This window comes from Chrysoperla carnea, chromosome 5, assembly GCF_905475395.1.
Source record: "Chrysoperla carnea chromosome 5, inChrCarn1.1, whole genome shotgun sequence".
Classification (NCBI taxonomy): domain Eukaryota; kingdom Metazoa; phylum Arthropoda; class Insecta; order Neuroptera; family Chrysopidae; genus Chrysoperla; species Chrysoperla carnea.
In genome coordinates, this window is record NC_058341.1 from 9,473,800 (window position 1) to 9,487,099 (window position 13,300).

The following is a 13,300-nucleotide window of genomic DNA, read 5'->3' on the forward strand; positions in this document are numbered from 1 at the left end:
GAAAAAAAAAAGCTTTAATTTCGTATTACTTTTATTTAAAAAATGTAGGGGTTTAATTACAATTTACAACTACAAATTATTCTTACGAATACCGTTTTATCATAAGATGCGATAAGCTAAAAAAGAAATAAGTGTAGAATGGTAGAAACCGAATATTTTTATTATGCATTACAAAAACAGTTGTATTGAGCATGTGAAATCTTTCGGCTTGCAAAACTTTCCAAACTACCGAAAACGGAAGTTTTGTCCAACAACCAAAATGAATCAAGGTAGAATTCTGTAAATGCATAAAACGAAAATATTGCGTTGAAAAAGAAATTCAATATTTCGTGTTACAAATTTTTACTTTAATTTTTTTGGGTACAAATAAATCCTTAAAAAAAATTTCTTTACAAAACGAAAGATTTTACAAGTCAAACCAAAACAATTTTTTAACTTCAAAAAAAAAAAATTACAAATCTAAATGGAGAACATAGTCGGGTTAACGTTTTCAATATGGTCGATCACATTCATTCGGACAGGCTAATTGATACAATAATTGTATGACTGTTCGGACTGGTCGTCCCATCATGTAGTCTTTGGTTAGGTATGGATAAATTCTGTTTTGTGCGATTAAACCAATTCCTGTGGTATCCAAATGAAGCCAATCAACACAATCGATGAAGTATGAGAGGTAAGCTGCAGCTAAGCAAGGCGTACCTTGACCATGTCCACGATTGTTGAGATCTACATAAGTATATTTGCTGGTCTTCTTTTTGTAAAATTTCCATAAGGGTAAACGCCAACATCTATCTCCAGTGATGACACCAGCTTTACGGATTTGTTTCCACATATATTCGCTGTTACTGAAAGTACCAACAGCAGCTGATCCCAACAAATGTCTTATACCTCGTGTCATTGTCGTCATATCGATAACCAATCGGGGTTTATGGTTGTTGATTGTGTATAACAAACTGTCAGCTAAGATTAAATGCCCCTCTTGGTCAGTTCTTTGAATTTCAACGGTTAAACCATTATTGTATTTGACGATATCACCAACTCTCATAGCCATACCGCTTGGCATATTCTCCGATAAAGCAATGGTTCCAACAAGATTTATGGGTAAACTTAACATAGCAGCTGCACGCATAACGGCTACTACTGCTGCACCTCCAGACATGTCTGCACGATATTTGGACATTTGGTAACATGGTTTCAAGCACAAGCCGCCACTGTCGAATGTGGTGGATTTACCAACTAAAGCTATTGGTTTTTCTTCAACGGGACCGCCACAATAGTGTATTTCCATAAAGACAGGTGGTTCACATGAACCTCGTGCCGCTGTTAAGAAACCAACCAATCTTTGACTTTCCATCCAATCCTTATCGTGCACATCAACTTTGATACCACATGGACACAAAGATGATATCGCTTCATGAGAGAATGCTGTAGGCGTCATATGATTAGCTGGTGCATCGCATAATCTTCGAGCTAAATTCTGTGCTTCTGCTTGGTATAAACCACGTTGCCATGATTCATGATCTGGATCATCGTATAATTCGAGAGTGGGTACGGCCATGCGATGCTTTTTGTTTTTGAATTCTTGGTATCGCCATACACCTAATGCAGTACCTTCAGCAGCCTGTTCAGGGCGGCCTAGTCCTTCGACAAATATGTGTGCAACACCTTGAGCGTGTAAACATTGTGCGCCAGAACCTGCAGCTTCTCGTACTGATTCTCTTGATTCATCAATAGCTTCTAAAATATTGTATCCTAAGTTTTTTTGGCCTAAGCATACACAAGCCACTGACCAAAATTCATCTTCAATATTATTAAAACATCGACATTGTCCTCGTTTCCATTTACCGGATTTTACTATTAATTCCAATAACCTCCCTTGCATTTTCTCATTGAATTTACAACATGCTGGTGTAAGAACAGGTTCTCCATTTTCGTTTAGATAATGTCCTAGTATAATTCCTTTCTGTAAAGATAGAAAATAAATTAGTAAAAATAGAAAATATAGCCACTCAAATTTTAATGGAGTGTTATTTACCTTATATCCTTCACTTGCACACGAGACTGCATCAGCTGAATAAAATCGATTTTGTTCCCGATCATAGCGAATATATAGGAGTTTTGCGTTTGCATTGATTTGTTTTAATATTCTTGCATGGCGTGTAATATTCAAAACTTGTTTTGATAGAGAAAACATGTTGGGTACCAGAAATTTTGAATTTAGTTTATGAAAATTATCTTAATTTATTTCCAATCGAATTAATGAGAGTGTTTTCTAGTTACATTTTTTTGTGTAACCCAAAAACTAAACTCATCCTTTAACGAAAGGAAAATTTGTTTATACTTTGTGGTTGGTTACAAGACCTAATGACTACTTTGATATTAGATATTTTGATAGCAACCAACTGAATTTTTTCATCATTTTGTTTTCAATGCATTTTTTTTTTTTTGTTTTAAATTTTGTCAAACCAAAGAGTTCTTTATTTCTAAATATTATTGTTTAATAAATAGTATGGGATTTAGGGTAGTACGAGCGCCGAGGCAAGTTTAGACTTGCCTTTGAAATTATTTGTAAAAATGCCTACATTTGAAGCCATTTATTTATTTAAATAAACGGGCAAAAATCAAGCCTTTTATCCAAAATTTCCCTGGCGCTCGAGCTCGTACATCCTGAACTGTCAAATATACATTTTTAATAAATAGTACGGGGTCCATATTACTTTTCTACTGTTTTCTTCTTTTTTGCATCTTTATTAGTTTTTTTGAGTCAATTTGCTACATGTTTCGGAGATGTCTCCATCATGTCTACACCTTTGTGCCAGGGGATCTCTATGTGTCTACCATATAGATAAAATATGATGTCATACCGGGCTAAAACAGTACCTTTTGGAAACTATTTGTTAAAGAGAATTAACAATAAAAACTTTTTGAGTTATTAGGCTGTAGAAAATTATCTTTTGTATACAATAGTTTGAATATATATATCGAAATGGGCGATTCCAAAAAAAGGATCCCTTGAAAGGAAAAAAACACTGTTTTTGATGATAAAAATACTTGGTGCCGAGTCCCATCGCCCCCAAATCAAGGTAGAGCGAGATCGTCTTTCGGAACTTTTTTTTTTTTTCAAAAATTAACTTGTATTTCAATAACCAACACTTAAAATGCGAAACTATTTTCGCTCTTAGCATTTAGGCAACCTGGGCCCTAGCGAAGCTTTAAAACAGTCATGAAGCTTTAGGAAAATCCCTTTCGGAGGGATTTATTCATTTTTAAGTAAATAATTTTTAAATGATATTAAAATATGTAATAAAATTAATAAATTAAATGATAAAATAATATAATTTTAAATTTGAGACAGTGAATTCATGTTTACTTTTGACATGCTTGTCATTATTTTTTTATTATTTAATCATTAGAAGTATCTTAATTAATATACTAAAATAAAAACTTACTTGATTAAAAATTAATAACTTAATTTTATTAGAATTTAGAATTATTATTTATTATGTACAAAATTAAACGTATTTTATGTCGTAAAATTAAACGAATTTAATAATTTTTATTCTGTTGATCAAGTTGGTGAAAATAATTAATTATAATCCAGGGGCTTCAAAATTTTGTTCAAAAGTTTTTGTTCTTAACTGGGCAATCAAAATCACTTGTATCTTTTATTTGCTTGTACCATATACATGCTTATATTCTCTCTCCCGAAGAAATCTGGTTGGTAATTTGGTATCCTTGTATATTTGGTTTATCCATCTTATATATTTTTTTAAGTCGGTTTTTTACTGTCGATGCAAAAAAATCTTTCTGTTTCAGAATTCGATAAAACTCAGTTTATAAGGTAATTTTGACCCAAAAAATTCAAAAATCGAGTTTATTTGACGATTGGGCTAGTAGATTTTGAAAAGAAAGGAGTCCTTTGATCAATTTTTGCCGATATCTCAAAAATTACCCACCCAATCGTTAAATGAATCCGATTTTTGAATTTTTTGGGTCAAAATTACCTTATAAACTGAGTTTTATGAAATTCCGAAACAAAAAAAAATTTTCGATTTTTTGCAATTTTTTGAAGGGGTACCCCTTGAAAAAATCGAAAAAATCCAAAAAATTTTTCTGTTCCAGAATTCGATGAAACTCAGTTTATAAGGTAATTTTGACCCAAAAAATCCATAAATCGAGTTTATTTGACGATTGGGCCAGTAGATTTTGAAAAAAACGAGTCCTTTGATCAATTTTTGCCGATATCTCAAAAATTACCCACCCAATCGTTAAATGAACCCGATTTTTGAATTTTTTGGGTCAAAATTACCTTATAAACTGAGTTTTATGAAATTCCGAAACAAAAAAAAATTTTCGATTTTTTGCAATTTTTTGAAGGGGTACCCCTTGAAAAAAATCGAAAAAATCCAAAAAATTTTTCTGTTCCAGAATTCGATGAAACTCAGTTTATAAGGTAATTTTGACCCAAAAAATCCATAAATCGAGTTTATTTGACGATTGGGCCAGTAGATTTTGAAAAAAACGAGTCCTTTGATCAATTTTTGCCGGTATCTCAAAAATTACCCACCCAATCGTTAAATGAACCCGATTTTTGAATTTTTTGGGTCAAAATTACCTTATAAACTGAGTTTCATCGAATTCTGAAACAGAAAATTTTTTTTTATTTTTTCGATTTTTTTGATTTTTGAAAAATTGCAAAAAATCGAAAACTTTTTTTTGATTGGGCTAGTAGATTTTGAATAAAAACCAGTCCTTGAGAAAAAAACGAGACAACAGGCCTCAATTATAAAATTACAGAAATTGTTTAAAATTAAATTCAAAATATCCGCCGAGGTGCGAAATGTAGTGGCTTAGCACAGGTTATATTCAATGCTTAGTCAGTTACTCATAGCACAATTTGGCACAATCTAGAATAGCAAGATTTGTCCGATACAGCATAATGCTCCATGTATACAGTTCCTGTAATATAACTTGTAACTCTGTAGATACGACCGCATGCTTGACAAATATAACAACAGCGGACACAACCAAGTCATCACCTCGAAAAAATAATGAAGTTTATTGCGTCTGGAGGTTTTAAATTATTTGGGTCCTCTGTGTTTCGTTGTAAAATATTTGCCTTATGAGTGGGGTCCCCCCTCCACTTTAATATTTAATGAAAAAAACATGAATATTGAATACCAAATTTTATTGTTACCATTCTTTACATAACATTGTTTTAAAATTAGGGTTTGTATACGTGACCCCAAATGCTTTTTATTTTCGTACAATGAATTGTTGGTAAAATGATTTACCATTAGACAATAACTGACTAAAAATGATGTACAATTACATAATAAGTTTTAACGATTTACATTTGATGATAAACTAGACAGTAACACAGTCAATACAGCACAGTAAAACTATATGGTTTATCAACTTGAGGACAAAACACAACGATCCCTTGAATATTCCCAATTCCCATATTTGTATTAATGTAAACTAATTTAATATGGATGATCGCAGTCATTCGGACACGCTAACTGATACAACAATTGTATAACGGTACGTACGGGTCGTCCAGTCATACGATCATATGCATAATATGGATATATTTCCTCATGTTCCTTGCTGGATAATCTTCCAGTACCATCGCAATCTAAATGTATCCAGTCAACGCAATCAATGAAGTTTGTTAAAAATGCAGCGCCCAAACATGGCTCTGCAACAACGCCACCATGACCTACGTTATTAACATCACAATATCTGTAATTTTCAACTTTACGTTTGTAAAATTTCCATAATGGAAGTCGCCACAAACGATCACCGGTAATAATACCAGCTTTATGGATCTGTTTCCACATATTTTCACTGTTAGAAAAGCATGCTGTGGATGATGAACCAAGTAAATGTCTATGACCCGTTGTCATTGGTGTTAAGTCAATTATTAACTTTGGATTATATTCGTTACATGCGTAGCATAGTGCGTCTGCCAATATTATCCGTCCTTCGTTTGCTGTACTTTCAATCTCAATTACTTTGCCATTTAACATCTGTACTAAATCGCCAGGTTTCATTGCCATTCCACTTGGCATATTCTCGCATACTGGAATCAAACCTATAATATTCATGGGTAAACTCAACAAGGCAGCTGCTCGTATTGTTGAGATCACCGCAGCTGCGCCGGTCATATCTGCTCGATATTTGGGCATACCTTTGGCATCGTATAAACATAAACCACCACTATCATATGTTGTTGATTTACCGACTAAAACTACAGGTTTTTCTTCTACAGGTGCACCACAGTAGTGAATTTCTATAAAAACTGGCGGTTCGCACGAACCTTTTGCTGTTAACAAAAGGGCATGCATTCTCTTGTTGTAAATCCATTCTTTGTCATGGATTTCAACTTTAACACCACAAGGGCAAAGTAATTTAACTGCTTCTTGCGCAAACGCTGTTGGTGTCAAGTGATTGGCTGGTGTATCTGATAAACGTCGAGTCAGATTTTGAGCTTCTGCTTTAAACAGACCGCGTTGCCAGGATTCATGATCAACGTTATCATATAATTCTAGAGTTGGTACCGGTAAACGATTAATTTTATTCTTGAATTCTTGATAACGCCACACTGCTAAAGCAGCTCCTTCAGCAGCTTGTTCTGGTCGCCCCAACCCTTCAATAAATATATGACCGCAGCGTTGTTTTAATAAATGCTGGCAACCTAAACCAGCTGCGAGCCGCACATTTTCACGACCTTCGTCAATGGCTTCAAGCATATTAAAACCATCTTTATTATTGCCCAAGCCAACTATAACTATCGACCAAAATTCATCCTCGATGTTACAAAAAGCAAAGCCCTGTCGACTTTTCCAAATTGATTTGCCTGAACTAAAATTATCTGATTAATATTTTATCAAAAAATAAAAATACAAGCAAGGACGTTGCCAACCAGTGGCCTAGGGGGAGCAGAATGCGGTTAACGGATAAAATTTATAACTTCCGAAATTCATTTCGGGCAAGAATTATAAAAAAATAAAGGGATCTGATTTCGAAGTTTCCGACAATCGAAAATATGGAAGGCGATATCGTGAGTCTCAAAAAATTATGGTCTGCGGATGGCTAAGTAAAAATTTAGTCGTAAAAATTAAGTGCCTGCAAAATGATGATCAACAAATTCAGACAACCCAGGTTCCGAGATTATCAAAATTATTAGTTAAGAAACTTTTAGAGCACATTTAAATGCTTAAATTTCGATAAATACGTACCCTACAATTAATTCCAGTAATCTCCCTCGCATTTTCTCATTAAATTTACAGGAAGCTGGAGTTAATACAGGTTCACCACTGTCATTTTCATAACACCCAAGGACTAGGCCCTTCTAAAAGGTAAAAAAACACAAAATTTATTAAAATGTAAATAAATATTGATCAAGAATATTTACCTTCGAAGGTAGGGATATGCATTTTGTATCACAAAAATTTTTAGGCTGAAGAATGAATTTGGTTACATTAGTTATTCCATGCTCTGGTATCGACAGCCTGCCGATGTCAGTAAAAATTGTCTTTCGGAAAAACATGTTCTGCTCAAAATTTAGATTAATATCCAAAAAAATTTATTCAAAATTTTAATGTTCAAAAACCCTTCATTTAATTTACTAAAATGCTTAAAATAAAAAAAGAAAATTATTTAACAGTAACCATGTTACATAATATGACTGTTTATTTCAAAATTTCATGAACCTCTATTTTCTCTCATAGGCAAATAAATTTGTTCAAATAAAATCATCCAAAAAAAACTGAAAAGGAAAGTGAGGCCAGTTGATCATTCTCCATGTGTCTATGCTACAAACCTACGGAAAAAGGCAGATATTGGACGAACAGACGTTCCAGCCGCATAGTAGCTTTTTCTCTTTCTAGTTAATGAAAATTTCATGAGAGTCTTGCTTAGTTCATTCTCTATGTCTGTGGTAGAAATAGATCGAGGGATTTCCCCAAGAGAAAATCGTAATAATTTCAATACAAAAATAGCTTCTCAAATTTACGTTAGATTTATTAAGTTATTGGTGGATTCTAAAAACTTCACTTGGGTTTCTAATTAAATTGAAAATGCCCCGAAAAATATCGAAAGTTATATTTTTAGCCTATGATATTCTACCAACTAATTAAATAAAATTTGTACTGAGTATCCGATGTCTTCTGTTCAAAAGTTGATCAAAAGGAACTCAAAAAGTTTGAAGTAATTTAGGAACTTTTAGACCATGCATTAAATTAGTATAAACATGATTTTTGAATCCTTAATTCATCATTTCATCGAAATATAAGAAAGATAAACGAACGTACAAAGTTAAACCATCGTATCCGTATCGGCGTCGGACTAAGGGTGGAACAAGTGGGGCGTACGCTCCAGGCCTCAGGTTGCAAGAGGTGCCAAAAGTGCCACAGTTATCGTACTCTCCCCGATTTAATAAATAAATTTCTTTTTAAATAGAATATTATAGTTATGTAAATTGTAAAAAAAATAATACATGATTATTGTTAAATTTTCAACTAGTATTTTTCTCATTTTTGACAGCTGTGTATTTTACAGTGTTGCCAATAAATAAACAACATGACATCAACTTGAGTTTTTTTGGCGATTTCAGCTGCGCCATTATATTCTCTCGAAAAATTATAATAATTCTTAAATGTAAACAAAAGTGATTCATTTAAATCAAAATGACTGAAGAAATTAGCATTAAGTCTTCTGGACTTACATTAGCGTCATTAATGAGTGAATGCGAACAAGCAGACTTTGACAAGGTATACGATACCGAATTTTTATTAGTAAATTCCAATATTAATAATTATCATTATTTCTAGATTGGTTTTCTTTTGGGCTATTATTCCGAAGAAATCATCAAATCCGTAACAGATGCTGAAATTGAAACAATAAAAATAAAGAAAATGTTAAATATAACTGGTATATTTCCAATATCTGATGTATTTTACAATCATATCGGTGAAGTTAATCATAAAAATAAGAATATCGAATATATTCGAAATGAAAAGAATGTAATTGGATGGTATCGATCTCGAAAACATACAAACTTAAAGATGACGGTACGTGAGAAATTAATTCATAAAGAATTGTGTAGTATTTCCGATAAACCTGATATGTTTACATTTTGTGCGTTAACATCATCGTATACGAAGAATAGTGCAACACACACGTATTCACAGATATTCTATCGTTACGATTATACACAATTTATCGAAATACCATTAATCATAACAAATCTAGGTGATGCCGATAAGTTATATAAAACGACTAGTCAAAAAACGGGTACAATCGATAAAATTATTCGTAATATACGATCAGATGTTAACGTTAATTCGGATTTATGTTTAAATAAAATTGAAAATAGTGTTCAACAGCATATTTATTCGTTAATTAATCAAGTAAGTAAATTATATGAAGAGAAAAAACATTTAGAATTAGAAATACAACGATTTAACGAACAAGAAACGCACGAAAGTGATGATTCTTCTCCGTTAAAAGAGATTTTTACAAAAACATCCGAAGAATTAAAAGATAAATTAAATTATGCGAATGTGTTAAAAAATAATTCACCGATTGTTAATAAAGAAACGAAGAAAGCATTAAATGCTCAATTAAAAATGGTACCAGATTCTCCGAATACAAAAGAGAAATCATCAAAAGCTAGGAATTCATTACCATCACCTTCAACACATATTACACTTCGAAATCGATCATCACGAGCAAATCGAAGTTTATTAAATAACTCAAAGGAATTGAATACTAGCGGTTTGTTGCAGGAGAAAGATGAATAAAAAGAAAAAAAACCTCGTTGTGCCTTATCATATATTTTTTAAGAGTTTTGTATTAAATTTGAAAAAAAAAACATATTTTATTTTGTTAATAAGAATTTGCGTTATTTATAAAAGAAAAATAATAATTGTTTCTTAATAATAATAAATTATTTTATTTGTAATTAAGTTTAAAATAATAATTTATTTTTTGCTTAAAAACGATGTCGTTGTTTTTTTATTACTTAATATTGAATGCGAGAGCCTAAATGGCAGAGCGGTCTAAGGAGTTTGTCTTCGACTGTTTGTCCATTTAGAAATAGGTTGCGGGTTCGAATCCAGGCAGCGGCAGTGTGAACTCGTCAGATTGAGGGCTAAATTAGCACAGATAGTTAAGCAGCGAACAAATCCTTCAGCTCGGTCCTACAGACCTCGAAGATAGCACAAGACTACCGAACGCCCTTACATGAGCTGGCGGAACAAATGAATGTAAACCTGGTATGAGTACTGGGACACAGGAACATTCCAGAAAACTGTGAAATCAAGGAGCTTGTTCCGGACGTTTCGTTTGCGAACTGTAAGTTGCTCTTTAAAGAGGATATTAAAAAAGGCTATTCTTAGATGGATAGGATATAATTAAGGCACTTCAAGACAAATATGGTCTGAGTACTTTATTAGCAAAATTGTTGCGTCTATTATAAGATACTGATTAGGCGGCAAGCACGCTGAACGCTTGGACCTGACAGTGTATCACGACTTTGCAGGAGTTGTCACAGTAGAGAGGAAGAAAGAACGCTGTCTCATCGTCTGTGTCACTGTCCAGCTCTTGCTATGAGGAAATAAACTCGCTTGAGTCAATCTATCTATGACGACCTCTCCGACCGGAAGCTCGTTGATGTTAATACACTGATGCTGTTCTTACACAGCTCCAAAAGGTTCATGGAATAGTGGACGGATATGGGTCATCCCCATTTCGGTCACAACGGTTCTTTTCTTTAAACTGGGGAGTGGCGTCCCAGTTCCTCCTTCAATTTGATATATTTATTTATATAATTTATATAATGATATATAATGGGTTTTATAACAGGTAATCGGTCATTTTTGCATTGTATTTATTCGATTCCTGTGAAAAATATGTGAAAAAAGAACCATTTTTATTGAAAATTTTACAATTTTTAAAATTAGTTATCAAAATTTTTTTATATCTCAGAAGGATACTTGTAAATAACAATTTTCTAGTCAGAACAGCCTAAAATTCTATGTAACGGCTACTTTACGGGTGATATCGTTTTCCATTGATATCTGGTTTCAGTTTCAATCAAATATAATGCCAAAACACGAACCAACTAATAAATACATTAAAATTGGACATCATAACATCGAGTTATTCGTCAGTTTTAGCATTTTCGATAGCCATTTCCATTATATTATCGATATATTCCTGGTTTTCATTGTGTGCAGTGTTTTTTTGTTTGTCCTTGGAGGTTCCATTGTGTCCTCTACAGGTGTAATTTGATTGGGTTCACTAGTTGCTTGTTTTGTTCTATGTTGTTCAGTATGTGATTACATAACTGGTTTTATAAAACATGAATGAAAAATAAATATATACTGTCTCCCCAATCATCACCACCGCAGCTCATTCAAATTAGTACAATATTTTCCATCTAATACTAACTATACATGTGCTACAATGTTGCAGCCAGTTGACCTTGCACACACGCACTGTGGATCAAGCCCCTGGCAGCTGCAACTAGGTGCCGGCCGATCAGCCTTGTGTGTGCAAGGTCAACTGGCTGTAACAATGTAACACACGTGTAGTTACATAATCTAATACGTGTAGTATTAGATGGATTCCTTGTATTCTGCTCATGTGAAATCATAGTCACCAGTGGCGACTCGCCACATCTTTCTTTTGTGTTTTTTGAAAGGTTTTTTATTGTGTTTGATCTTTAATTTGTACCCTCTTCAACCTAGAATTGCAATGCCACCTATAGTTTCGCGAATGGGGTCGCAAATACAGTGATTTTAAAAATTTAGACATATGTGTAAGAAAAAATTTATTCAAAGAAAAACATTTCACAAAATATAAAAAACATTCTTTCATTTTAAATAATAATTCATAATATAAAAATTTGTTATTCACTAACCCTTACACTTGATTAAAAACAAAATCGAAAAAAAAAATTAAATTAAAATCGTGATATAAAAAAACAATAATAAAATACCCCTTTTATTGTTATTAGAGAGTAATAAAATATATTTTTACATTGCACTGCTGTACGGCTCATTATTTTAATAAAAATATTCCTTTCGTTATTTTTGGCATCTTTTGTTAGTAAATAAATTCGAAAAATATAATAAAACCATGAACACAAACTTTAAACTTAACAATTCTTTAAAATAATTGATTAATGTAAGATAAATAATTCGAGGATAAACATTTTAAGTGGGCACCTAACGATTTATTACAAACATCAAATATTTTGGCATTAAATACCTAATTAAAATGAAAAAAAGAGAAATTGTATGTGGAAAATGATTTTGGTAAAATTTTTATATAACTTTAATGAAGTATTCTTGAATTTTTTTTGAGCAAGCAAAATATTGATTTACATTGGTTGTACTTCCAGTGGTTTAACTCTCAGGTATTTAAGAGCAGAGGCGTAGTTAGTATCAAATAGTATCAAATTACTTTCAGCAATTGGGTGATCATATTATCTGAGTCACTATCAACAGAAATATAAGGACCAAAACTGCTTGTAGAAGGTTGACTAATTGGGTAATTTTTGTTTACCATATTCTCTTTCTTGTCATTGTTTGCGCAAGTAATAAAGTTTTAATTTATGTAATGGTTTCTTTTTAAAAACAGTTTTCTTATTACCTTTATCCGCTGAATTTCACGGCAAATCTTTCAAGTTGGCAAAGTAATACTGCACAAAAAAAAAAGAGTACAGGGGAATTTCCCACAAGTTTCGAAAAGAAGTTGAAACCTTTTGGGAAGGAGAATTCGAAACTATTCTGCTGTATTGGAACTGAGAAGTCGAAACTCTCATGTATTCTTTTTAATGAGTTACTATGGTTAAAGTCGTATTGTATCCTAGTTTATTTACATTCCGAATGTGAGGAAATTTTTAGCTAGTTCAATACGAGGTTGGCTGGTCAGGATCCGAGGGCCACCTGAGCTTCGAGGCTCCGGTGTACGGCACCGTTTAGTCTTCGGTAGCTACGCCACTGTTAAAGAGTCTAGAGAATGAACAATAACTTCTCACAAAGTCACAACCTTGGTTAAAATTCTTGAATGACCACAAAATTTAAAGAATATAAAACTCGAACTTGTAATTATGTGCATAATTTTTGAAGAATATCTTAACAAAGATTTATAAAAATTAACCAAAAGTTACGTTATTATATAACAGCGAGGTCGTTCATACAAAACAAGTTCCATACACTTTTTATTAAAAAGAAGTATAATCATACATTTTTTTTTTAAATGGAATTTTTTTTAAATTTTCTGC

The 13,300-nt window shown here is 32.6% G+C and overlaps 3 protein-coding genes across 3 annotated transcripts; 1 reads left to right on the plus strand and 2 right to left on the minus strand.

The window, feature by feature from the left end:
- Positions 1-50: 50 nt before the first annotated feature.
- Positions 51-2,322, minus strand: LOC123299876 (cytosol aminopeptidase-like). The gene is made up of 2 exons (XM_044882274.1): positions 2,036-2,322; positions 51-1,963 (listed from the first exon to the last, which is right to left on the minus strand). Exons 1-2 carry the CDS (start codon positions 2,192-2,194, stop codon positions 491-493), a joined length of 1,632 nt encoding a protein of 543 aa, XP_044738209.1. The 5' UTR covers positions 2,195-2,322; the 3' UTR covers positions 51-490.
- A 2,927-nt stretch (positions 2,323-5,249) lies between these two features.
- Positions 5,250-7,624, minus strand: LOC123300051 (cytosol aminopeptidase-like). The gene is made up of 3 exons (XM_044882520.1): positions 7,421-7,624; positions 7,245-7,357; positions 5,250-6,867 (listed from the first exon to the last, which is right to left on the minus strand). The coding sequence occupies exons 1-3, from the start codon at positions 7,553-7,555 to the stop codon at positions 5,487-5,489; spliced, it is 1,629 nt and encodes a 542-aa protein (XP_044738455.1). The 5' UTR covers positions 7,556-7,624; the 3' UTR covers positions 5,250-5,486.
- A 974-nt stretch (positions 7,625-8,598) lies between these two features.
- On the plus strand, positions 8,599-9,831 carry LOC123300663 (BRCA1-A complex subunit Abraxas 1-like). Its single transcript, XM_044883270.1, has 2 exons — positions 8,599-8,777; positions 8,838-9,831. The coding sequence occupies exons 1-2, from the start codon at positions 8,694-8,696 to the stop codon at positions 9,807-9,809; spliced, it is 1,056 nt and encodes a 351-aa protein (XP_044739205.1). The 5' UTR covers positions 8,599-8,693; the 3' UTR covers positions 9,810-9,831.
- The last annotated feature ends 3,469 nt before the right edge of the window (positions 9,832-13,300 follow it).